Source organism: Prionailurus viverrinus, chromosome D2 (assembly GCF_022837055.1).
Source record: "Prionailurus viverrinus isolate Anna chromosome D2, UM_Priviv_1.0, whole genome shotgun sequence".
Lineage (NCBI taxonomy): Eukaryota > Metazoa > Chordata > Mammalia > Carnivora > Felidae > Prionailurus > Prionailurus viverrinus.
In genome coordinates, this window is record NC_062571.1 from 34,376,614 (window position 1) to 34,404,287 (window position 27,674).

Below are 27,674 nucleotides of genomic sequence, written 5' to 3' on the forward strand. Positions count from 1 at the left end.
AGAAATAAAAAGGACTATAAGGAAACATATGATATGAACAATTGTACACCAACCAATTGGATAACCTAGAAGAAATAAGTTCATTCTTAGAAACACACAACATATCAAGACTGGATCACCAGAAGGAGACTGAATTACTTCTGGTTACTAGAAAGAGACTGAATCAGTAATCAAAAAACTTCCCAACATAGAAAAGCTCACTGGAGAATTTTAGCAACATTTTTTTAAACTTTTTTTTTTTAATGTTTATTTATTTTTGAGAGAGAGACAGAGTATGAGCAAGGGAGGGGCAGAGAGAGTGTGAGACACAGAATCTGAAGAAGGCTCCACGCTCTGAGCTGTCAGCACAGAGGCCGACACGGAGCTCGAACCCAGGGACCGTAAGATCATGACCTGAGCTGAAGTCGGATGCTTAACTGACAGCCACCCAAGCACCCCAGAACTTTACCAACATTTAAAGAAGAATTAACATCAATCCTCCTCAAACTCTTACAAACAACTGAAGAGGAGGGAACACTGCCAAACTCATTTTATGAGGCCAGCATTACCCTCATAATAAAGCCAAACAAAGACAATATAGGAAAACCATGACCAATTTCCGTGGAACACTAATGCAGAAATCCTGAAGAAAATACTAGCAAACTAAATTCAACACATGAAAAGGATTGTACACCATGACCAAGTAGAATATATTCCTGGAATGGAATGGAATGTGTATGAAAATCAAGAAATGTAATCTACCACATTAACAGACTAAGGGTCAAACAAGCACATTATAGAGTGTTTTTAGAGCTGCCATGGCAAAAAAAAAAAAAAAAAACAGGTGGGAAGAACATCCCAACTAACTCTTCACCTCACCCCAGGTCTCTCAAATTTCTTCAACTAGAGAAGCTCCAATTAAAGTGTCTATTTTTATCTACCTTATATATTAAACTTCAATTTTAACTTCATCCAGAAGCAATGGGGAACTGGTGAAGGATGTTAGGCAGAAGAGTAACATGATCAAATTTGTGTTTCACAAGGGTAACTGGCAACAATGTGAAGGACTGGAGATACTGGAACCAGAGAGGTTACTTAGGTGGTTACTGTAATCTTCCAGATGAAGAGATTAAGAGGGTCTAGATTGTAGCCAAGCAAATGTAGAGAAAGGGTCATATTTTAGGAGTAACCACAGTAGGATTTAGTGCCTGACTGACTATGGTGAAGTGAAGAGGTGAATACAATTCTGAATTACTAACAAGCTTGAATAACTAGGTGGATAGCAAAGCCATTAAGGAAAACAAGAAAACATTGGGTAAAAATGATTTTCTAGGAAACAGATAAGGAGTTGGTCTTGGATGTGCTGTGCCACTGTGAGAGTGTTCTTGCCAATAAATATTACATGTGTTTCAGTGAACAGGGGTTCAATAAAATGAACACAAAGGAAGACATGTGGCAACTGCTAACCAAAAGATAACAGATAAACACGAAATCAAGACCTAGACTGACAGTATCAAAAGATGCTAGACTCCTGAAATAAGACCCTGGAGCAGAGCCTTGGTCACCTATTCAGGAGTCATTTTACTAAAGCTATATGAAATGATAACAAAAAATGCCATACTTGGCCAGAGGTCAGATCTTAAGCACCAACAACACAAGGAAGCATGAAAGAACCTCAAAATACTTCTGAGAGGCAAATAATGGTCATTAAGCCCAATGATTGCTCTTTATAAGTCAAGTAGAGCCAACTGTGTGAAAAAAGGCAGCCTACGAAACCCATGATCAAGAGCAAGGAATACAGAGTAACCACTAAAGGAGGCTATGGTTAAGGAAGCAGATGCCTGAACCTGTTTAGTACAGGTACCCAGATACATTCTAGCATAGAAAAGTAAAGTTCCAAAGAATAGCTACGGTTCAATCATTTTGAGTATGTATTAGGTTCCTAAGGTAATTACTATTAGAAAGCTTTTATCAAATGAATTAAAAAAAATTTTTTTTTGGTTACTTTAAGGGCTTAACCAAATATAAGCAAGCATCACTAATCTAAAAAGTTCAGGTTATAAATCTCCTGACAACACTGAATGAACTATGGACTATTACATATTACACATCACTGCTGTCAGAATTAAAATTCACATGTATCAAATCAAAATAAGTAAAAGAGCCATACCTTTTCCAGGTTTGTATTTGAGATTGAAAGGCTGATTCTGCCAGATATAGGGGACCAGCATAGGTGCAGAGTGGGTCATTATCCTCTCGATATACTTTTGAAGAATCTCTTTGTGTTTTTCTGGGTCTCTTGGTTCATCTGGTATCAGGAATAGGTGATACTCCACAGTGTCTTCCACTGTAGCAAGCTTCATATTTTCTTCCATTCTTTGAAAACTACATTTAAAGTTTCAATAACACAAACCACATAGAATAATGCAGAATATCCAAATTCTCAAACGATTCTAGATGATTCTATTGTTTTCCAAAATTCAGTTACCCACATACTATCATTGTAATTTTTTGACTTTATCAAGCATTAATAGTAACACCTATTTAATATTCTTTTAATGAGGTTTTTATGCTGAAAATTATGTTCTTCACACTTGAAATTATATTAAAAGAACTTTTGATATAATACAGTAAATGGAAATCCAGTGTCACATTCCCAAATTAATAGGCGTGTAAGAATTTTAAAAAAATGTTTGCCCTTGTACTAGCAGTAGTGTGTGTAGCACACTTTGAGAAACACTACAATAACATTTTATGTTTCAATACTATCAAAAGTCCCAGTTCCGCCACTAATTAGTTGTCACTTTCGGCACTTCACTTTCTCTTTCTGGGGCCTTTTCCTTAACTGTAGAATGAGAATGTTACTCTTTCATTTCTAAAATCCTCCCCCAGTTTAAACTGTTATTATTTGAAAGCTCTTAAGAGCAATCTCCCTTAAGCTGCAAAATTTCAACCTCCTTTTATGAATATTGTATGGCACAGGGGAATACAAAACATTCATGTCCTATCATCTCACCCCAAAATAATTTGCCCACGGTTCTTGATCCTACAGCTGTCCTAAAACTGCTCCCTTTTCAGGTCTCAGGGGGTACAGCTCCAGTATATTAAGAGCAGATAGATATCTATTTTTTTAATTTTTTTTAACCTTTATTTATTTTTGAGACAGAGAAAGACAGAGCATGAATGGGGGAGGCTCAGAGAGAGGGAGACACAGAATCTGAAACAGGCTCCAGGCTCTGAGCTGTCAGCACAGAGCCTGACGCGGGGCTCGAACTCACGGACTGCGAGATCACGACCTGAGCCGAAGTCGGACGCTAACCGACTGAGCCACCCAGGCGCCCCTAGATAGATATCTATTTTCTAAGGGTTTTCCTTAAAACAAAAGTGCTAGCTCACTATTGCTGCCAGACGAGGCTTGGTAAAGGCAGGCACTGTACTGGATGGTCCACTGTAAGGCACAATTCGATTTTTATCCTTACTCGGTTTTCTAAAGGACTAATAAAACGAAGTCGAGAGGAACCTGCATCCAGTCACCGCAGCCTGTCCAAATCATTTGGCTTCTCAACCCACAGCAACAGATAATTCTGTCGACCCGCCCCATAATGCCAAGCACACATTTTTATGAAGAATTTAGTGTCAGAACTGGAAGGAGCTTCGAGACCACTCAGCCTAATTCCTTGCTGTACAGGTGAGAAAACCAGAGCACAGAAAGAGAAGAGACCAGGCTGCAGAGGGCTGAGCTGGAGTCTAGCGCTCTTGACTCAGACTACGCTTCCTCCCTCCATCCGACAAACTGAAGCCAATTCCGCTTACGATCCTCGGGCCTGCCCCACGCGTCTCGGCTGCGGCACCTTTCCTCGACCGCCCCTCCTACCGCGTCAGTAGCAGTCCAAGTCCGGCCCAAGGTCAGGCCAGACGCTTCTCTGGCGCCTGAGGTTAGCCGACACCCCTGAAACACCCGCTCGCCCCGGAACTCCCAGCAACGTCACTGCTGCGCGTCCGCGGGAACATTAGGTGGGTGCTCAGGTGCGTTCGTCACTTCCGCCCCGCGGGGAAGCAGGCAGGGCGGAGGGCTAGAGGGGTGGGGACCCTGGAGAGGTGGCGGTCCGGAGTCTAGGCGACGGGGCGTGACGGGGCCGGAAGGTGGCGGGAGGGGGCCGGGCCGGAGCCGGCGGGAGGGCCAGGTCCCGAGGCCCCGACCCTGGCGTGCCCGCCCCCTCCGCGGCAGAGGAGGAAGAGGAGGATGATCTCCAGATACACCCGGAAGGCGGTGCCTCAGAGCTTGGAGTTGTAAGTGGACTGCTCAGCCATCCTAACCGGGGCCGTGGGCGGCTGAGGCGGGCAGCGGGCGCTCTGGGGACCCCTTCCAAGCAGCGCTTCCCACCTTTCCTTTCTCAGGGTAGGGGAAGGAACTGTTTCCTCCCAGCCTTGTTGGACGCCCCCCTTCCACCTCCGTCTCCAGCTAAGGGCATGTCTCCTGTGCTGTCCTAGGGCTTGGCCCTCTTGGGCTGCACTTCCTGAACTCAGGGACTGGGTCTTTGGCATTTGCAGCTTACTCAGTGTTTCATGCCTCACTGTCAATGGCCATTGACGAATCGAGAAGTTACTAATAGCTGAGTGCTACAAAAAAGTTGAATACATCTAGTGCCAGGCACCGTGCAAAGCTGCTTACATGCATTAGCTCACTTAATCCTATTAGGAAGGATACCAGAATAGAGAATATTATTTTGCACATTCTACAGATAACGATCCCAGATTTTTAAAGATTGTAGCAAGCCAAAGATTACACAGCCAGGAAGTGGTGGAGCACACAAACCTGGTGTCAATCTGATCCTGAAGCCTTGGTCATAATCATTATACATTCTGTTTCCCCATTTTTGTAATTAAACATCAGAATCCTTAAGGATAAGTTTTGCTTTAGAGAGTATATATTGCAGCTGAAATACACCCCTCCCACCCTTGGTGAGGTGTTGTAATTTAGCAAGTAATGATAATGTCCTGCATTTATTAATGCTTTACACTTTCAAAAAGACTTTCACATTTTGATCCCTTGCAACAATTCTGTTAGATGGGTATGATTAGCTTTCAGTTTTTCAGAAGCTGAAACATCAGAAAGGTTACACATCCTAAGATTATAAAACCAATAGGTTTTGAGCTTGGCCTTTTAATCCTCAAATCCCAACTTTTTTTCTCCATTGAGCTATGTAATTTTAGCAATTATACATTTATTAATTAAATATTAAGTATAGGGGCGCCTGGGTGGCTCAGTTGGTTAGGTATCTGACTTCAGCTCTGGTCATAGTATTGTGCTTTTTAAGTTCGAGGGTGGCATGAGGCTCTGTGCTGAGGGCTCAGAGCCTGCCTGCTTCAGACTCTGTCTCCCCTCCCTGTGCCCCTCCCCCACTCACACTCTGTGTGTGTGTGTGTGTGTGTGTGTGTGTGTGTGTGTGTGTGTGTTTCTCAAAAATAAACATTAAAAAATTAAAAAAATATGTTAAGTATACATGAAAATAACAAGCGTGGAATTTTCAGTCACTCTGGGTTTCTGGCTAAGCTCTTCTCTAGCCATGTGTCTTTTAAGCAAATTACTAAATATTTGAGCATTCATTTCTGTAATATAGGACTAACACCTTATCTAAAAGCATATCTAAAATGATGGCACAAGGGCACCGAGGTGGCTCAGTCAGTTAAGCATCTGACTTCGTCTCAGGTCATGATCTCACGGTTCATGGGTTGCTGACAGCTCAGAGCCTGGAGCCAGCTTCGGATTCTGTGTCTCCCTCTCTCTTTTTGCCCCACCCCTGCTGGAGCTCTGTCTCTTTCTCCCTCTCAAAAATAAAAGCATTAAGAAATAATAAAATTAAATAAAATAAAATAAAATAAAATAAAATAGATGAAATAAAATAATGGCACAGGGTAGATCCTTAGTAATTGGCAATTTTCTTGCCCCTTCCCATCTTTACTTGCTACAATAGCCATACAAAGAAAATCTGTGATCTCTTCTTGCCTTACAGAAGCTTATTATCTACTAAGTAATAAGATATCTACACAGTAGCAATTCAGATAATAAGCTTTTTAGGAAGTAGGAAGAAGAAAGTCATTTTCCAAACAAAGGGAACAGGTCTTAGCTAAAAGTCTGCTTTTATAATTAGTTCTGACCATTCTGAAAGTAGCAAAAAAAAAAATCTTTTGTGAAAAAAGTTGCTGGTAGGCACTTAGTGGGCCAGAATTACTGATCCAGTATAGTTCTGTTACTTGTTCTCTATTGTTGACTTGATACTCCTTAAAGACCACTCTCTCCAAAGGTGATTCTCTAGGAGAATATGATGTGAATAATGAAGATAATGAAGATTATATGTATCTAAATGATAGTAAAATAAAAGCAATTTTTACTTTTGGCATTATGATAATTTGCTTTGAAGAAGTAACTTTCCTTTTCTCCCTAATAGTTCCAAATTATAGATATTGAAAAGAGCTTGAAAAAAAAAGTTTTCAACATACAGCTTTAATACTTAAAAAGTGATAAGTTTCACTCATATGAGGACTTTAAGAAACAAAACAGATGAAAATAAGGGAAGGGAAACAAAAATAATATAAAAACAGGGAGGGGGACAAAACAGAAGAGACTCAAATATGGAGAACAAACTGAGGGTTGCTGGAGGGGTTATGGGAGGGGGGGATGGGCTAAATGGGTCAGGGGCATTAAGGAATCTACTCCTAAAATCATTGTTTCACTTTATGCTAACTAATTTGTATGTAAATTTTAAAAAATAAAAATAAAATTTAAAAAAGTGATGTTTCAAATATAAATGTATAGTGAATAATATATTGAACCACCTATCCCCCAAATTCAATAACGATCAAAAATTGATATATTTGCTTCATCTATATTCTTTATCTTTTTTCAGCCTCTCTGTCCATCATCTGTAAATAAGGAAGCAAAACCCCAGACACTATTATTTCACCCCTGAATACTGCAGTATGCATCTCTAAAAATGCATTTTCTTATGTAAAAACAATGCTATTACATTTAACATTTCTTTGGTATTATCTGTTATTTAAAAAAATTTTTAATGCTTGTTTATTTTTGACAGGGAGAGAGACAGAGAGACAGAACATGAGTGGGGGAGGGGCAGAGAGAGAGGGAGACACAGAATCTGAAGCAGGCTCCAGGCTCTGATTTGTCAGCACAGAAGCCGACGCGGGGCTCGAACTCACAAACCTCGAGATCATGACCTGAGCCGAAGTTGGATGCTTAACCGACTGAGCCACCCAGGCGCCCCTAACAGTCATTTTATAGAGATTTCTTTGACAGACTAAAAAATGTCTTAAATTTCTGTCTTGTAGCTGGAATCCACATTTCTGTTTACTGCCGCTATCTCAAAGACAACTTTTGGTTGTAGGATTGTTGAATAAGAGGAGTAAAAAATAGCTCTCCACAAATCCATCCCTACCTTTTTTTAAAGTAAATTTATTTAAATTCAAGTTAGTTAACATACCGTGTAGTATTGGTTTCAGGAGTAGAACCCAGTGATTCATCACTTACATGTAATACCCAGCTCTCATCCCAACAAATGCCCTCCTTAATGCCCATCACCCATTTAGTCCATCTCCCCACCCAACACCCCTCCAGCAACCCTCAGTTTGTTCTCTGTATATGAGTCTTACGGTTTGCTTTCCTCTCTCTTTTTATCTTATTTTTCCTTCCCTTCTATGTTCATCTGTTTTGTTTCTTAAATTCCACGAGTGAAATCATATGGTATTTGTCTTTCTCTGATTTATTTCACTTAGCGTAATACACTCTAGTTCCATCCACGTTGTTGCAAATGGTGATTTCATTCTTTTTTGATCGCTGAGTAGTATTCCATTGTGTATATATATCACATTTTCTTTATCCATTCAACAGATGATGGACATTTAAGCTCTTTCCATAATTTGGCTGTTGTTGATAGTGCTGCTATAAACATTGCATTTTTGTATCTTTTGGATAAATACTTAGTAGTGCAGTTGCTGGGTTGTAGGGTAGCTCTATTTTTAATTTTTTGAGGAACCTCCATACTGTTTTCCAGAGTGGCTGCACCAGTTTGCATTCCAACCAACAGTGCAAAATTGTTCCCCTATCTCCTCATCCTTGCCAACATCTGTTGTTGCCTAAGTTCTTAATTTTAGCCATTCTGACAGGTGTGAGGTGGTATCTCATTGTGGTTTTGATTTGTATTTCTCTGATGATGAGTGATGTTGAGCATCTTTTCATCTGTCTCTTAATCATCTGTCCATCCCTACCATTTGAGCAATAATTTAAAGTACAAGCTCTGCTGCTGGGGCCCTTAGCTTTATCTTTATATATGAAAATGGTCTAATTCACTAAACTCTCAAATTATTCATTTGCTCTGAGAAGCCTCAGAGCCAGAGTACTTGGATTTGAATCCTGGCTCCATCACTTCCTAGACATATGACCTTAAGCAGGTTACTTAGTCTCTCTGTGCTTCACTTTCCTTTCTGTGAAATAAGAATATTAGAGATTTATAATATACATTGGCATATTAAAGACCCTGAGAAGACCTTTTATAAAGAAGCCTGTGTACTTTGTTTAGACTATCATGTTTCCTAAACTTAATTTATTACAGAATTTTGTGGGGGAGGAAAGTCTACTATGGATGATTAAGACTTGAACATAAAATAATTAACCCCTTAGTTTATTCTAATGTACATGTTGAATTCCCTAGAGCAGCACTGTCCAATAGAAATATAATATAAGCCACATATATAATTTTTAATTTTCAGATAGTCACATTAAAAGAATAGAAAGTGATAAAATTAATTTTTTGCCTTTTTATTTTGAACTAATTATAGACTCATTGTTAGTTACAAAAATAGTACATAGAGTCCCATGAACCCTTCACCCAGTTTCCCCCAAAGATGACAACTTATGTAGCTAGTATAGTGTCAAAGCCAAGAAACTGATATTGGTACAATACTGTTAAATCAGTTTTTATATCAGTCTTTATAGCCACTGTTTTGTGTATGTGTATATAGACTTCTGTGCAGTTTGGTCTCATTTATAGAACTGTGTAACCACCAGTACAATCAAGATGGCTTTTTTATCACCACCAAGGAATGTCCTTGTGTACCCCTTTATAGTCACTTCCACTCCCTTCTCCATCCTCTGGTAACCACTAATCTTTTCTCTACCTCTATAGTTTTGTCATTTGTAAACATTATATTAATGGAATCATATAGTATGTAACCTTTTGAGATTGCTTTTTTCACCAGGCATGATGCCCTTAAAATCCATCCAAGTTGTTCCATGTATCAATAGTTCACTCCTTTTTATTGCTCAATCTTATTCATCATGTGGATATATCAGAGTTTAACCGTTCACCCATTAAAGGACATTTCAGTTTCCATTTTTTTTTCAATTATAAATAAAACTGCTGCAAACATTTGTGTACAGATTTTTGTGTGAATGTAAGCTTTCATTTCTCTGAGATCAGTTCTCAAGAGTGAATGGCTAGGTCTTATGGTAAATGCATGTGTTTAGTTTTATTAGAAGCTGTGAGACTATTCCAGAGTGGCTGTACCAATTTATGTTTCCACCAGGAGAGCATGAGATATCTGGTTTCACATCCTCGCCTGCATTTGGTGTTATTACCATATTTTGTTTTAGCTATTCTAATAGGTATGTGATTATAACTTATTATATTTTAAATTTGAAGTGAAATTAATTTTAAGAATATATTTTTTAATCTAGTATATCCAAAATATTATCATTTTAATATGTAATCAAGATAAAACTATCAATGATCCATTACACGTTCTTGTCATACTAAGCCTTCAAAATCCTGTGTGTTATAAACTTAAAGCACATCCCATTTTTGACTAACCAAATTTTAAAGTTTTTGTTTGAATTCCAGTTAACGTACAGTCTGATACTACTTTCAGGTGTCCAGTATAGTGACTCGGTACTTCCATACAACATCCAATGATGGTCATCACACCAATTAACCACACTTTAGCTGCTAATTGCTAGTGGCTTCTGTATTGGACAGTGCAGTCCCAGAGCAGCAGGAAGTAGGTGATTAACTTGTAGGTTAAGCTGCTGAAAGTATGTTTTTTTCTTTACAGGAAATATAACTTTTTAAAAAATCTTTCACAGGAAAGGAATAACAAAACATGCTATTAATCATCATCCCCTTCCAGAGCAGCTGGATGAAATTTCTTCTACCAATGACAGCCATGAAAAAGATACGAGTTCCCAAAGGTAACAACACAAATTGTACTTGTTTGCTTATTACACTGGATAATGGCAAAAGTGTTTTGTGTGTGTGTGTGTGTGTGTGTGTGTGTGTGTGTGTGTGTGTGTGTGTGTTTTGGCTTGGGCTTGATATCTAATCTTGAACTAATGAAACAAAACAAGGACTTTTATCACATTTTCAGTACCATTCAACTTTTATTCTGGAACAGCTAATGAAAACATCATACTTATAACCCTTAAAGTAGTATTATTACGTAGTTAAAAGACAAGACTCAGGAGGAGTCTAACAGATCTGATTTTTAATCCTGGTTCTGCCACTTATTAGCTGAGTAACACTAGGCAAGTTACTTACCAGATAATAGTATCTCTTAAAGCGTGTTGTAAATATAAATGAGATAAAGTATGTAAAACTTGGCACAATAATTGGCATATGGTGAGTATTAGCTGCAGTTATCATTCTGTAACTTCAAAGAGGGTTCTGAGAAGCAATGTGGTATCATAGAAAAATTATAATCATAAAAACTAATTTCAAAACCTAGAACTCAATAGATTGTCTTTAAAATGGGGTTGACTTCTACATCACCAAGTTGTTGGGAGGAATAAATGGGATTATATCTATAAAAGTGCTTGGTAAACTGTAAAAGTGCCACACAAGTCCAGATATTACTTTCATATTTCTGAAATGTTTTTAGTTTTCAAGGGTAGATGTTATAAGTAGAATGTTAAAGTATTTGTTGTAATCAAAGCCACACTGAGATACCACCTCACGCTGGTCAGAGTGGCTAAAATGAACAAATCAGGAAACTACAGATGCGGGCAAGGATGTGGAGAAATGGGAACCCTCTTGCACTGTTGGTGGGAATGCAAACTGGTGCAGCCACTCTGGAAAACAGTGTGGAGGTTCCTCAAAAAATTAAAAATAGAACTACCCTACGACCCAGCAATAGCACTGCTAGGAATTTACTCAAGGGATACAGGAGTGCTGATGCATAGGGGCACATGTCCCCTATGTTTATAGCAGTGCTTTCAACAATAGCCAAATTATGGAAAGAGCCTAAATGTCCATCAATTGATGAATGTATAAAGAATATGTGGTTTGGGGTGCCTGGGTGGCTCAGTCGGTTGAGCGTCCGACTTTGGCTCAGGTCATGATATCGCGGTCTGTGAGTTCGAGCCCCCCGTCAGGCTCTGTGCTGACAGCTCAGAGCCTGGAGCCTGCTTCGGATTCTGTGTCTCCCTCTCTTTCTGCCCCTCCCCCACTCATGCTCTGTCTCTCTGTCAAAAATAAATAAAACATTAAAAAAAATCTTTTAATAAAAAACGGAATATGTGGTTTATATATGCAATAGAATACTACTTGGCAATGAGAAAGAATAAAATCATGCCATTTGCAGCAACGTGGATGGAACTGGAGGGTGTTATGCTGAGTGAAATAAGTCTGTGAGAGAAAGACAGATATCATGTTTTCACTCATATGTAGATCTTGAGAAACTTAACAGAAGACCATGGGGGAAGGGAAGGGGAAAAAAATAGTTACGAACAGAGAGGGAGGGAGGCAAACTATATGAGACTCTTAAATATAGAGAATAAACTGAGGGTTGATGGGGGTGGGGGAGAGTGGGGAAAGAGGGGAAAGAGGAGGGCACCTGTTGGGACGAGCACTGGGTGTTGTATATAAGCCAATTTGACAATAAATTATATTAAAAAATATTTATTGTAAACTACGAATAGAATTATTTAGAATAACTGTCATCAATTCTGCAGGAATTAGGTAGGATTTTTCCATGATGCTTAATTGATAAGTTCTTCATTTATTTTTCTCCTGTGGATAGATATATTTGTGTATATGCTTGTCATCTAGTAAATTGCTGAATAGTTAATGCTACAGAAACTTGAGGAAATATAAGAATTTCTCTTTTTTCTCTCTTCCTTCCAAATTGGGCATTTAGTGAGTCTGACATCACACAAGAATCACCTTTTACATCAGCTGACACTGGGAATTCAAGATCTGCTTTTCCAAGTTATACAGGCACAGGGATCTCCACTGAAGGCAGCTCGGACTTCTCCTGGGGATATGGTGTGAGTTGTTGATTATTGGTCTGATGGAGTTCTTGGCAGACTATTCTGGGAGTTAGGATTTATCAGTTTTGTCAGTATATTTCATTCCTTTACTCTCCTTCATGGTTTCTTTACATTTTAATATTTCTCATCAGTTTTTACCCTCTTTCAGTATTTGCTTTGCTTTTATGGATATAGTAGTTAATCCTTTTAGGTACTTAGTGTTTGACTTAAACAGTTGCATATTAATATGGATCTGGGCCCTGGATCTACTCCTTTTGCTGTGTGCAGTACACTAATGTGTCTCTCCACCACTAATGTTACCTTGTTGTTTAAATTGTTCTTAGAAGCTGATTATTAAGCTATTATAGACTGGGAAGATGATTATGATATATTGTTAAATGAAAAAAGCAGATTAAAAATAGTATGTATAGTGTGGTTCTAATTTGAGTTTACATATGTTTTTGTTTATACATATATTAGAAAAAAGGACTAAAGATATCTACCCAAAATGTTATTCAGTCATTATTTAATGGGTGTTGAGATGAGATTGACTTATTTATTTCTAATCCATAATATCTGGTAGGGAATTCTTACGGCATTGTTCATAATTCTCTTGGCCAATCCTTTACATATATGTTAGAATCTGTTTGTTAAATTGCATGGGTCAACTTGGGGAGGATTGCTATCTTAATGATATTGAGTTCTTCTATTCGTGAGTTTGATATATAAATCTTTGCATTTTTTTAAGCTTATTTATTTAAGTAATCTCTACACCCAACACAGGGCTTGAACTCACAACCCCCAAATCAAGAGTCTTATACTCTAATGACTGAGCCAGCCAGGCACCCCATAAATCTTTTCATTTAGTATTAATTTTTAAAATATATTTTAATAAATTATTATAATTGTATCCATAAAGTTCCACTTGTTGAATATTTATTTCTAGGTGCCTTGTATGGTATAATATAAAAATTACATTAAAAAAATTTTTTTAACATTTATTTATCTTAGAGACAGCACAAGCAGGGGAGAGAAGAGAGAGGGAGACACAGAATCTGAAGCAGGCTCCAGGCTCTGAGCTGTCAGCACAGGGCCTGATGCGGGGCTCGAACCCACAAACTGGGAGATCATGACTTCACCCAAAGTTGGATGCTTAAACGACTGAGCCACCCAGGCGCCCCTAAAAATTACATTTTTAATCTATTTATTGCTGGTGTGTAAAGGTACAGTCCCTGTTTTTTAAGGGAACTGAGTTGTAGGATAATGTTGGCTTCTGGCAAAAATTTATATTCTTTGTCATGTTTTTAAAACTTCTAACATGTTATTATATGTTTTAATAGATTTCTCATTTATTTAATACTAGGTTAAACTTTCACTGGATTTATTATTATTATTTTTAACTGTGATATTCACATAACATAGAATTCACTTTTTTTTTTTAATATTTTATTTATTTTTAAGGCAGAGAGAGACAGCATGAGTGGGGATGGTGCAGAGAGAGAGAGGGAGACACAGAATTGGAAGCAGGCTCCAGGCTCTGAGCTGTGAGCACAGAGCCCGACATGGGGCTCGAACTCACAAACTGTGAGATCATGACCTGAGCCGAAGTCAGACGCTCAACCAACTGAGCTACCCAGGCGCCCCAGAATTCACTTTTTTAAAGTGAACAGTTAAGTGGTTTTAGTATATTCACAAAGTTGTGCAACCATCACTATGTCTAATTTCGGGACATTTTTATCACCCCCAAAAGAAGTCCCATATGCATTAGCTGTCCCTTTCCAAGCCTCCAGTCCCCCAACCCGCTGTGGACCACCAATCTGCTTTCTGTCTGTATGGATTTGCCTATTCTGACATTGCATATAAATGAATCATACGATATGTGACCTTTTGTGTCTGGCTTATTTCACTTCATATATTTTCAAGATTTATCCATGTTTTAGCATGTGTCAGTACTTCTTTTTTGTTGATGAATATAATTCCAAAAAATTCCAAAATTCTGTTCATCTGTTCATCAGTTGATGGACATTTAGGTTATTTTGGTTTTTTGGCTATTTTGAATAATGCTACTATGAATATTTGTGTGAACGTTTTTCTGTAGACATATGTTTTTGAATATTCTTAGGTATATACCTAGGAGTTGAATTAAAACCATTTTAATTTTTTGAAGAATACATTTATCATTGACATTTATTGTTATGATCATGCTTTTTCAAGGTTTCTAGTTAGGATATAAATAATGTTGATATTTTCCTTATATTACACAAACATTTCATTGCAGGTATCACATGTATGTCAGAGTAGGTAATTTACTTGATAAATCCCCCTGAATGTAACCAGTTTCCTATTAATTCTACTGCCTCCTAACCTCTGCAAATACCCTTCTTACTTCACAGATGTTTCAACAACCTATACTGGGTCACTATCCCCTGCATCCTTTTACCCATTTGGTGCTCTTTTCACCCTGCTCAGAGTCAGACACCCAGTGTAGTCCTGACTTCTATACAGACACCTTCTTCATCCTGCTTGGACTGTCACCCTGTGTGAGGCTGCCTGCTCCCAACATAGTAGCTTTCTTCTCCATTCTGGTTCCAACATTACAAGCTGGCTACTCCCCACATGGACATCCTCTTCATCTTACTTGTGCTCCAACACCCAGAAACAACCTGCTCCCCCACCTGAAAACACCCACTGTGGCACTGTATTTTCAAAAGAAATGCCAGTATATATCCCATCTCACATGATGCTCTTCTTACAAGATACTGATACTCCTCCATTGAGAGATAGGGTATATGTTCTTTCCTCTTGAATCTGAATGGATCATTTGCCTCAGTCATTAGCATGCAGTGAATGTGATGCTGCATGATTTTCTAGGTTAGAAAGTAACACAGCTTCTGCCTGCCTCTTTTTCTCTCTCTCTGGATACTTGACCTTGGATTGCAGCCACCGTGTTGTGATGAAGTTCAGACCACATGGAAAAACCCATGTGGAAATGAACTGAAACCCCCAGCTGAAAGCCAGCATCAACTGTCAGAGATTTGAGTGAATGACCATTCAAATGAATTCAGGTCCAAGCCTTCATGTTTTTCAAGATGTTTTTAAGAGCTTTATTTCAGATGTTGTGGACAAGAGATAAGCTATTCCTGCTGTGATTAAAAATTCCTGACCTATATAAACCTGGAGAGATAATACATGATTGTTGCTGTTTTAACTCAGTAAGTTTGGGAGTACTTGTTATACTGCCAAAATAACTAGAAAACCCTATTGCACTGCCCAGGGTCAGGAAAATTGCTTAGATGTTCTCTTCACCCCTCTTGGTCTCCTTCCATACAACAGACCATCTTCCTACACAGACACCCTCATTACTCTGCGTGGGTTCCAATTTCATATACCAGGCTGCTCTCCCAGGTTGATGCTTTCCTTATTCTGTTCTGACTTTGAAACTCCATGCTGGGTGTCTCTAAGGCACTGAATAACAGGCAGTATATATTTACAGTCCCTGAGAAAGGAAACTCATAAGGTGAGCCCCTGTTTACCCTGGTTCCTGACTGGGGATAACTTTCTGACTGTGGATTTGTGAGCCAGAGTCCAAACAAGGCATGGTGGGCCTATTGTGCTGAGGAACAGAGATCAGAGTTCATGGAAGATGAAGTAGCTGGAATATGCAGGTCAGGGGGAGATAAAGAGCACCAGAAATTATAAATAAGTGTGTAAATACAAAAGTCTATATTTTTTGGTGATTTCTTCTTTATGCAAGATAGAGTTTATACCTATAGAAGTGAAAGATGAGACAAATACAGTTCAAAGGATGGGTGGTTGTAAATGGAATTATTCTGTTATAAGGCTGTTATATTTGTGAAGTGTCAGGTATCAAGAGAGAAATGGGAAGTGTGAAGAAGAAGGTATGAAGTGGTAAAATACTGACTGTAACTAGACTTCAATATGTTATGAATGCATATTATTAGCTCTAGAGCAGGCATTAAAAAATTATAAGAATAAGTTATGCCAATTGGGGAAATAAAATGGAAAACTAAGAAATACTTGATTTGTTGATCAAATAAGTCAGGGGAAAAAAAAAAAAAAAGAAAGGAACAAGAGAGGACCAAAAAACAGAAGGGACCAATGGAAAAGAAGTAGCAAGATGGTACATTTAACCCAGTTTTGTCAACAATTAAAACAAATGTAAATGGATTAAACACTCCAATTAAAATGCAGAGATTGTCAGAATGGATAAAAAGCAAAACTCAACTGTATACTATATGGAAGAAATGCACTGTAAATATAAAGGCACATTAGGTTGAAATTTAAAGGACAGAGAAGGATATACCATGAACACAGTAGGCTGACATGGTTATAATGAGACAAACTGAACTTGAAAACACTGAGTTTGCCCTATGAAAGAGGACTATTCCCTAGCAATAAAAGAGGCAGTTTGTCTTAGCCCAGGCTGCCATAGCAAGACACCACAGACTATGTGGCTTAAGCAACAGATATTTATTTTCTCACAGTTCTGGAGGCTGGAAGTCTAAAAGCAAGGTGCCGTCTTGAGTTGGTTTCTGGCGAAGCTTCTCTTTCTAGCATACTGTGTCCTCATATGGCCTTTCTTCTGGGCATGCTCACAGATGGAGAGACCTCTGGCATGTCTTCTTACAAGAACATCAGTCCTGGGGCACCTGGGTGGCTCAGTCAGTTGAGCATCTGACTTTGGCTCAGGTCATGATCTTACAGTTCATGAGTTCGAGCCCCGAATTGGGCTCTGTGCTGACAGCTCAGAGCCTGGACCCTGCTTCAGATTTTGTGTCTCCCTGTCTCTCTCTGCCCCTTCCCTGCTCACACTCTGTCTCTCTCTCTCAAAAGCAAACATTAAAAATATTTTTTAGGGGGGGCCTGAGTGGCTCAGTCAGTGGAGCATCCAACTTTGGCTGAAGTCATGATCTCACTGCTGATGACTTCAAGCCCCGTGTCAGTCTCAGAGCCTGGAGCCTGCTTCAGATTCTGTGTCTCCCTCTCTCTGCCCTTCCTTCACTCATGCTCTCTCTAAGATAAAATAATAAAAGACATTAAAAAATTTAACAAAAATTTTAAAATACCTATTTTAGAAAAGAATACAGCTTTGAAATGAATAACTGAAGTTTCTAGCTTAAAATGGTAGGAAAGAAGAATGAAAGAAATAATGAAGAGCAAAAATCAGTGAAAAGGAAAACAGATCAATAAAAGAGAAAATGAACAAGTCCAAGAGTTGATCCTTTGAAAAGATTAATAATAAGCCCTCTGGTGATACTAGTCAAGAAAAAGCAAGGAAACACAGATTACAAATATCATGAATGAAAGAGTAAACATCACCTCAAACCCTACAGACGTTAAAAGAATAGGAACAGTTTTATGCCAATAAATTCTGCAACTTATATAAAATGGACAAATTCCTCAAAACTGAATACTTGTAAAATTCTTAAAGAAACTGAATCAAACAACTCTCTTAGAGAAAGCTTTACGCCTACATAGTTTCACTACTGAATCTATCATACATTTTTTTGTGGAAGAAATAAAAGTCACATAAGCTTTTTCCAAAAAACAGGAGCATTTTTAATGCACTTTATGAAGCCATCATAATACATTGATGCCCAAACCTGAGAAAAACATATCATAAAAGAAAATTATGAGTTGGGACTTCTAGTATGGCAGAGTGAATACCTTGACAAGTCTTTTTCCCCAAAAGCAACAATAAAAAGTCACAAGTGACCATTTCAGAGTCCTGAAATTGACCAAATTCTCTGTTAATTGAACTTAACAGAGAAGCAGTTATTCATGAAAATCATTAGAACCATGAGTTAAGAACAGTGAGAATGTGTTCTACTACAAAGAGGCAAGCTGTGACAACTAGCAGCTTCACCACCAGAGGGGTCAGTAGTTTGGAGTGGAACCTGGACACAAATTGATACCCCAAAGGCATCATCAGTAACAGTAGCAAACTCAGTGGCATACAAACAAGGCAAATAGTGGCTCAGATAGTCTGTGGATTTAGTACTGGTTAGGGCAAAAAAGTATGACTACCCAGAAATTTATCAAGGAAACCTGGGAAATAAGATACTCATAGGCACTGATAAACTCTCCACATATCCATGCAGCATGCAAATGCAGAGGAAATAATGAAAGGGCACAGAAATTAAAAGTCAAGGCAGACAGGGCCGCCTGGGTGGCTCAGTCGGTTAAGCGTCCGACTTCAGCTCAGGTCACGATCTCACGGTCTGTGAGTTTGAGCCCCGCGTCAGGCTCTGGGCTGATGGCTCAGAGCCTGGAGCCTGCTTCCGATTCTGTGTCTCCCTCTCTCTCTGCCCTTCCCCCATTCATGCTCTGTCTCTCTCTGTCTCAAAAATAAATAAATGTTAAAAAAAAAACTAAAAAAAAAAAGGCAGACAAAATAAAGACAATACTACTAAAAACAAAAAGAGACATTTCATGGGGCGCCTGGGTGGCGCAGTCGGTTAAGCGTCCGACTTCAGCCAGGTCACGATCTCGCGGTCCCTGAGTTCGAGCCCCGCGTCAGGCTCTGGGCTGATGGCTCGGAGCCTGGAGACTGTTTCCGATTCTGTGTCTCCCTCTCTCTCTGTCCCTCCCCCATTCATGCTCTGTCTCTCTCTGCCCCAAAAATAAATAAAAAACGTTGAAAAAAAAATTTAAAAAAAAAAAAAAGAGACATTTCATAATGATAAAAGACCAATTCCAGGCACCTGGCTCAGTCAGTTAAGCATCTGACTCTTGATTTCAGCTCAGGTCATGATCTCATGGTTCATGAGATCTGCCCTCCCCCCTGCTCTTCCCCTGCTTATACTCACTCTGTCTCAAATAAACATTAAAAAAAAAAAAAGCCAGGGGCGCCTGGGTGGCTCAGTTAGTTGAGTGTCTGACTTCGGCTCAGGTCATGATCTCACTGTTTGTGAGTTCGAGCTCTGCATTGGGCTCTGTGCTAACAGCTCAGAGCCTGGAGCCTATTTCGGATTCTGTGTACCCCTCTATCTCTACCCCTCCCCACTCATGCTCTGTCTCTCTCAAAAATAAAAACAAACATTAAAAAAAAAAGGCTTGTACAAATATATACACATCTAAGTACAAGCCTTAAAGCACCTTAAAGTACATGAAGTAAAATTTGACAGAAGTGAAGGAGAAACAGACAACACAATAATTATACCCAGAGACTTCAATACCCCACTCCCAATACTTGATAGAACAACTAGACAAAGGGGTGCCTGAGTGGCTCAGTCGGTTAAGCGTCCAACTTTGGCTCAGGTCATGATCTCATGGTTCGTAAGTTCAAGCCCCACATTGGGCTCTGTGCTGACAGCTCAGAGCATGGAGCCTGCTCTGGATTCTGTGTGTCCCTCGCTCTCTGCCCCTCCCCCACTCATGCTCTGTCTCTCTCTCTCTCTCAAAAATAAACATGAAAAAAAATTAAAAAGAGAACAAGTAGACAGGAAATCAGCAAACATATTGAAGAGTTGAATAACACTATTAACCAACTTGACCTAACATTCCACACAAAGCCAGCAGAATATATATTCTTTTGTATCTAAAACAAGGACTAATACAAGGACTGAAACTATACAAGGTTTGTTCTCCAACCACGCTGGAATTAAGTAGAAATTTGGGATATCCCCAAAGATTTGGTAATTAAACAGTTTTCTTTTAATTAACTGATGGGTCGAAGAAGAAATCTACAAGGGAAATTAGGAAATATTTTGAATTGAATGAAAAGGGAAAAGCAAAATATCAAAATTTGTAGAACATAGCTCAAGTAGTGTTTAGAGGAAAATTAATAGCTTTAAATACTGTAGGGGAAAAAATCAAACTCAGACACAGAGAACAGATTGGTGGTTGCCAGAGGTGGGAGTTGGGGGGTAGGTAAAGTGGGCAAAGGGAGTCAAAAATTTAAAACTTCCAGTTATGTACATGTAATGTACAGCATGGTGACTATAGTTAATAATACTGTGTTGCATATTTGAAAGTTGCTAAGAGAGGAGATCTTAAAAGTTCAAGAAAAAAAATTCTGTAACTATGTATGGTGACATATATTAACTAGACTTACTGCAATCATTTCACAGTATATCATTTCACAATATAAATATTGAATCATTACACCTGAAATTAATATAATGCATAATATAATTTTAAAAATAGAAAAAGTCTACAGAAAAAAAAGAGGGTCTCAAATCTATAACATAAGCTTCTACCTTTAGAAACTAAAAAAGAGTAAATTAAATCAAAAGCAAGCAGAAGGAAAGAAATAATACAGATGAGAGTAGAAATTAATGAAATAGAAAACAAAAACAATAGAGACAAATAAATAAAGTCAAAGGTTGGTTCTTTAAAAAAATTCAACAAAATTGACAAGTCTTTAGTCTTCCCAAGAAAAAAGACACAATTAACAAGATTAGAAATGAATGAGGGGGTCATAATTATTGATCCTTCAGAAACTAAAAGGTTAAGGGAATGTAATAAGCAACTTCATGCCAAGAAGTTAGATAATTTAGATATAATTGACAAATTTCTAAAAAGACACAATTGCCAAATGGATTTTTAAAAAATCCACATAGATCTATAATAATTAAAGAAATTAGTAAAATATCTTCCTACAAAGAAAAAAAAAACAGGCAAAAATGGCTTCATTGGCAAATTCTACCAAATATTTAGAAGAATAAATAACTATCATAAACTTTTTAGAAAACAGAGGAACACTTCCTAACTCATCCCATGAAGCCATTATTACCTTGCTACCAAAGCCAAAGTTATCATAAGAAAAGAATTTTGTATGCAAAAAATTCTATAGAATCTGCAAAACAAACAAACAAAAACCCTATTAGAACTAATAGAGTTTGGGGCACCTGGGTGGGTTAATCAGTTGAGCATCTGACTCTTGATTTTGGCTCAGGTCATGATCCTAGGGCCATGGGATCGAGCCCCACATTAGGCTCCACATTGAGCATGGAGCCTGCTTAAGATTCTCTCTCTCTCTCTCTCTCTCTCTCTCTCTCTCTCTCTCTCCCCCCCCCCCGTCTGTCTCTTTGCCCCTCTCCCCTGCTGTGCCCTCTCTCTGTTTCTCTAAAATAAACAACAAAAAAAAGAACTAATAGAGTTTAACAAGGCCACAAGATATAAGATCAATATAAAAAATCAGTTGTATTTCTATATACACTTAAATATTTAAAGAAGAAATAATACCAATCTTTCAGAAAAGAGAGAACAGTTCCTAATTCATTCTATGAGGCCATTATTACCCTGATACTAAAATCAGACAAAGACATCACAAGAAGAGAAAACTACAAATTAATATCCTTCTTAAAATTAGACACAAGAACTTTAAATTATTAGCAAACCAACTCTAGCACCATAAAGGGATTATTTGCCCTAAGTGGGATTTATTCCAGGAATGCACAGCTTGTTAAACATTAGAAAATTAATACATCATAGTAATGGAATAAAGGACAGAAATGACATTATCTCAGTAGGCACAGAAATAGCATTTGACAAAATCCAACATCCATTCATGATAAAAACTCCCAACAAACTAGAAATGAAAAGGAACTTCATCAACCTGACAAAGGGCATCTAAAAAAAACTTAACAGCTGACTGTATGTTTTGGGAAAAGACTGAATATTTTCCTCTTAAGATTAGGAACAAGGTAAGGACATTCATACACCACTTTTTAACTTAATTTTTATTTTAATTTCAGTATAGTTAACATGCAGTGTTATATTAGTTTCAGGTGTAAATATAGTGATTCAACAATTCTGTACATTATTCAGTGCTCATCATAAGTGCACTCTTTTTATTTATTTATTTTTGATGTTTGTTTATTTTTGAGAGAGAGAGAGTGTGTGAGTGCAAGTGGGGGAAGGGCAGAGAGAGAGGGAGACACAGAATCTGAAGCAGATTTCAGGCTCGGAGATGTCAGCACAGAGCCCAGCGTGGGGCTTGAACTCACAGACTGCGAGATCATGACCGGAGCTGAAGTCGGACACTCAACCAACTGAGCCACCCAGGTGCCGCAACATAAGTGTACTCTTAATCTCCTTCACCTATTTCATCTATCTTCCTTCCTGCCATCTACCTTCCTACCTACCTTCCCTCTGGAAACCATCAGTTTGTTTAAGAGTCTGTTTCTTGGTTTGTCTCTTTTTTTCCTTGTTCATTTGTTTAAATTCCACATATGAGTGAAATCATGGTATTTGTCTTTCTCTGACTTATTTCACTTAGCATTATACTCTCTAGATCCATCCATATTCTTGAAAATGGCAAAATTTCATTCTCTTTTATGGCTGAGTAATATTTCATTGTGTATGTGTTGGAGATATATGTGTGTGTATATGTACATGTATATGTATATGTATATGTACACACATATGTACATGTATATGTATATGTATATGTACACACACAAACATCTTTATCCATTCATCTATCAGTGGCCACACGGATTGCTTTGATGTCTTGGCTATTGTAATTAATGCTGCAGTAAACATAAGGGTGCATATTGTCTTTTTGAATTAGTGTTTTCATATTCTTTGGGTAATACTCAGTTCCACTTGCCACTTTTATTCACCATTGTCTGGAGGTTTATCAGTGCAGTGAGACAATATAAAGAAATGAAAGGCATCCATATCGGAAAGGACTAAATAAAACGATCTCCATTCGCAGATGACATGTAGAAAATCCTGGAGTTCACACTCCTTCTGGCCCCCCTCCCAAGTCTGCTAGAACAAAGAAATAAGTTCAGAAAGGTCACAGTATATGAGGTCAGTTTATAAAAATCAATTATAAATGTGGTATATTTCCATAATAGAATTTTATCCAGCCATAGAAAGGAAAGAAGTACTAATACATGCTACACTGTGGATGAACCTTAAAAACAGGCTCAGTGAAAGAAGCCAGACACAAAAGGCTACATATTATATGATTCCACTTATATGAAAGGTCCAGAAGATCAAATCCAGAGACAGAGAAAGTAGGTTAGTTGTGGCCATGGACTGGGTGGAGAGAGAAATGGGGAGTGATTGCTAATGGAGGCAGGATTTGTTTTTGGGGTAATGAAATGTTCTAAGATAAGGTTGCACAACTGTGGATATACCACAGACCATTGGAAGTATACCCCAAACTACTGACTTGCACACTTTGAAAGGCTGAATTTAATTGTATATGAATTGTATCTAAATTTAAAAATCTGTATTTCTACACATTTGCACATGGACAATCTGAAAATGAAAGTAAAAATAAATTCAATTCACATTAGAGCAAAAAGGATAAACTTAAAAGAAACACAAAACTTGTACACTGAAAATTGCAAAACGTTGCTGAGAAAATGACACATACATACATACATAAAATTCAGGTACATGGATTGGAACACTGAATATTAAGACCACATTCTCTCCAAATTGATGTATATGATGTATACATACAATGCGTTCCCTATCAAAATCCCTATGAGTTTTTGTAGAAACTGATTAAACTGGTACTAAGATTGACATGGAATTGTAAAGGAGCCAGATTAGTCTAAACAATTTTGAAACAGAAGAAGAAAGTTAGAGGACTTACACTGTCATATTTCAAAACTTAAAATGGTGCTATAATCAAGTAGTGTGGTACTGACATAAGGATAGGCATAATGATCAGTGGGACAGAACTGATAATCCAGAAATAAACCCTTACATGTAGAGTCCATTGATTTTTGACAAAGGTGCCACAGCAATTTAATAGGAAAAGAGTATTTTTCCCTATAAATGTTGCTGAGACATTGGCTATCCATATGCAAAAAAGATGAAGTTAAACTCAATTCACATCATATAGAAATTTTACTCAAAATTAATTATAAATTTAAATGTAAGAGCAAAAACTGTCAATTTTTTAGGAAAAAATGTGAGAAAACCTGCAAGATAATAGGCAGATATGACATATCAGAAGCATAAACCTAAAAAAATGGGCAAATTTGATTCCATTAAACTTAAAAATCTTTTGAACTTCCAAATATACCATCAAGAAAATGAAAGGACAAGTCACAGACAGGGAGAAAATATTTGCACCACTACATATATCTGACAAAGGACTTGTATCCAAAACTTAAAATTCCATATTAAGAAGACAAACCAGTTTTTAAAAATGGGCAAAAGACTTGAACACTCCATGAAAGAAGATATATGTCCAAGTAGCATATAGAAAGATGTTTAATACTAATCATCAGAGAAATTCCAATTTAAACTGTCATGATACACCATGTCACACTCACTAAAACTGCTAAAACTAAAACTAAATACCTAGTTTTAGCCAGGACGTGGAGCAAAATTTAATGCTCACACATTTTTGGTGGCAGTGCTAAATTGTATGTATATATGTATATGTATGTGCATATATATGTATGTGTGTGTATGTTGTGTGTATACATACACACATACACTCTGCAAAATAGCTTAACATTAAACGTTATACTCCTTTTAAGATCCAGCAATTCTACTGCAATGTATTTATCTGAAAGAAATAAAAATATATGTCCAGAAAAAGACATACATAAATGTTCATATCAGATTTACTCATAATAAATAATGCAAATGTTCCTCAAAAGGAGAATGGATAAATTGCAGCATATTCTTACAATGAAATTCTTCTCAGCAATATAATGTAATGAACACTAACACATACAACAACATAGATGAACCTCAAAAAAATTCTGCTGAGTGAAGGAAGCTAAACGCAGAAAAGTACACCCTGCATGATCCTATTTATACAAAGTTCTAGGGGCACCAGGGTGGCTCAGTTGATTAAACATCTGACTTTTGGTTTCAGCTCAGGTCATGATCTCATAGTATGTGAGTTGAAGCCCTGTGTTGGGCTCTGTGCTGCCAGTGCAGAGCCTGCTTGGAATTCTCTCTCCCTCCCTCTCTCTCTCTGCCCCTCCCCCACTCACACTGTCTCTGTCTCTCTCAAAATAAATAAATAAACTTTAATTTAAAAAAACCTAGTTTGTAGTGATAGAAATCAGATCAGTGGTGTCCTGGCATGGGGAACAGGAGACTCCCAACTGTAAAGTGGAATGAGGGTATATTGTGACAGAGTGACAGAAATGTTATAAATCTGGAAGGGAATGGTGGTTAGTATGATTAATACATTTCTCAGATCTCCTTGTGCTGTATATACTTGAAATGTTATTGTACATACTCCTCAATAAGCTTATTAAGCTTATTAAATACTCAAAGAATTAAGTGATAAGATAGCATCCATTAAAATTATTGGGTTTTAAATCAAGGCAGGTACAGATTTTAAGAACAGACAGATATGAAGATCCAGTTTAAAATCTTGGAAATGAATAGCACTTGAAATATGTCAATAGATACGGTAAACTGCATACAGAGTGAAACAGAACTGTAGTGAACAGAATGATAGAGCTAAGACAATCACCTCAAATTAGAGAGATAAATTTAGGCATTGAAAATTTGAAGAGTAGTTAGGAACATGAAAGCTGGATTAAGATGCTACAGTATATGTCTAATGGAAGTTTTAGAAAGAGAATGGAAAGAGGTAGTATTGAAAGTAATAATTACTAAATTTTTTTAAGAATTGAAGAAAGATAACAGTCTGCATGTTGAAAAGTATATCAACTGAGGGACAAAACAAAAACAAAAAACCTCTTCAGAGAAACTGCTGATAATCAAAGATAAAAAGAGAAACATTAAAAACTATTAGGAAAGACATTCCACACATGATGGAGTAAAAATCAGACTTACAACAGATAGCTCACAAATTAACAAATGCTAGATGATAATGATATTATATCTTTAAAGTACTATGGAAAACAAGAGATATATTCAGTGTATGTCAAGTATATATACATGAACGATATATCTCTTCTAGATGAGAAATAAGAAGATATACAAATATATGAAATAAATATATGAAGGCAAAATTGGGGTGTCTGGGTGGCTCAGTCAGTTAAGCGTCCAACTTCGGCTCAGGTTATGATCCCACCGTTCATGAGTTCTAGCCCCACATCGGGCTCTTTGCTGACTGCTTCGAGCGTGGAGCCTGCTTCGGATTCTGTGTCTCCCCCTCTCTCAGCCCCTCTCCTGCTCGCACTCTGCCTCTCTCTCTCTCTCAAAAATAAATAAACATTAAAAAAAATTTTTAAATAGTGAAGGCAAAATAAAGACATTTTAAACATCTATAGAATAAGAGTTTCCCATCCATAGATACACACTGAGGGAACCATTAGAGGATAGATTATACCAAGAAGAAAAAGCCAGAAGAAAGGAATGCAATACATGAAGCAACAGAAAGCAAAGTAATTGGCAAAGCATACTGGCAAAATGAAACAAATGACAACATTTTATGTGTTAAAAATAACGCAATACTAAAATTCAAAATAAAAACATGAAAAATACTTAGAGGGAAGTTAAATCATATCAAAGTCCTTTTTAGAAAAATGTGTTTTACATAATTGGATTGTCATTCATTGTCAAAGTGATGAAAGATGCTTGAAGCCCCTTTGTCCCTTTCTGTTCCAGTTAATACTCTAATCCTATCAACTGGAGTAGGGACAGTTTACACTAGAAAGATGGCTTACTGGGCCCTGTTTAGATAGGTGGCATCAAACTTAAAATTGCAACTCACACTAAGACACATAGTTGACATGACTCATGGTGTGTACATAAAACAGAAGACAAAGTTCTATAAAGTAATAACCTGTATATGAGTGATACTATGATATTTTACATTCTATCTACTTTATTCTATTTTAGTTTTTTGGGTATTATTTAATAACATTTTATATTGATTTCATGATCCACATGGTCCTAAAGCTTGAGAAAGCACTGGTAAGAATGTTTTCTGAGAAGTCCAAAGTGTTTACCTTTCCTACTTTAAAGATATCTGATACTAAGTCTGAAATTAGGTCAAAATAAAAAGTTAAACAAAAAAAGATATGGTACAGATTCATTACTTAGTATAAAGACTATTGATATCTTCTCAGTGAAGGATATCTTATTTGATGAATGTTCACTATTATTACTAGTATCATCCTTTCTATCACCCAGAATAGAGGCTTAGATTCATCTTCATTAACCATCTCTCTTATCAAATCCGTCATCAAATTCTGTGGATTCTATCCTCACACCACATGTCTCATATCTTTGTTCCCCTATTTAAAAAAAAAATTTTTTAATGTTTATTTATTTTGGAGAGAGAGAGGGAGCTCACGCACAAGTGGGGGAGGGGCAGAGAGAGAGGGAAACACAGAAACCAAATCAGGTTCCAGGATCTGAGCTGTCAGCACAGAGCCCGATGCGGGGCTCGAACCCATGAACTGTGAGATCATGACCTGAGCCTAAGTCTGGCGCTTAACTG

General features: G+C 37.6%; 2 protein-coding genes across 16 annotated transcripts in view; one reads left to right on the forward strand and one right to left on the reverse strand.

The window, feature by feature from the left end:
* ECD (ecdysoneless cell cycle regulator) overlaps positions 1-4,033 on the reverse strand; it is a 45,910-nt gene extending 41,877 nt beyond the window's left edge. For all 7 annotated transcript variants that reach the window (XR_007145417.1, XR_007145418.1, XR_007145416.1 and 4 more), the window contains exons 1-2: positions 3,793-4,033; positions 2,150-2,364 (exon numbers count right to left, since the gene is read on the reverse strand). Coding sequence is in view for 4 of the 7 variants with exons in the window: in XM_047825800.1 (XP_047681756.1) it covers positions 2,150-2,354 (205 nt within the window). In the remaining 3 variants the exon portion in view is untranslated. The remainder of the gene's footprint in view (positions 1-2,149; positions 2,365-3,792) is intronic.
* A 9-nt stretch (positions 4,034-4,042) lies between these two features.
* The window catches only part of FAM149B1 (family with sequence similarity 149 member B1), an 88,559-nt gene continuing 64,927 nt past the window's right edge, over positions 4,043-27,674 (forward strand). For 3 of the 9 annotated variants that reach the window (XM_047825805.1, XM_047825807.1, XM_047825814.1), the window contains exons 1-3: positions 4,047-4,269; positions 10,136-10,240; positions 12,184-12,313. In XM_047825805.1, coding sequence (XP_047681761.1) covers positions 4,223-4,269; positions 10,136-10,240; positions 12,184-12,313 — 282 coding nt within the window. In that variant the 5' untranslated portion in view covers positions 4,047-4,222. Of the gene's footprint in view, positions 4,270-10,104; positions 10,241-12,183; positions 12,314-27,674 lie in introns of all 9 variants that reach the window. The other 6 variants (XM_047825810.1, XM_047825808.1, XM_047825813.1 and 3 more) reach the window with 4 other exon arrangements.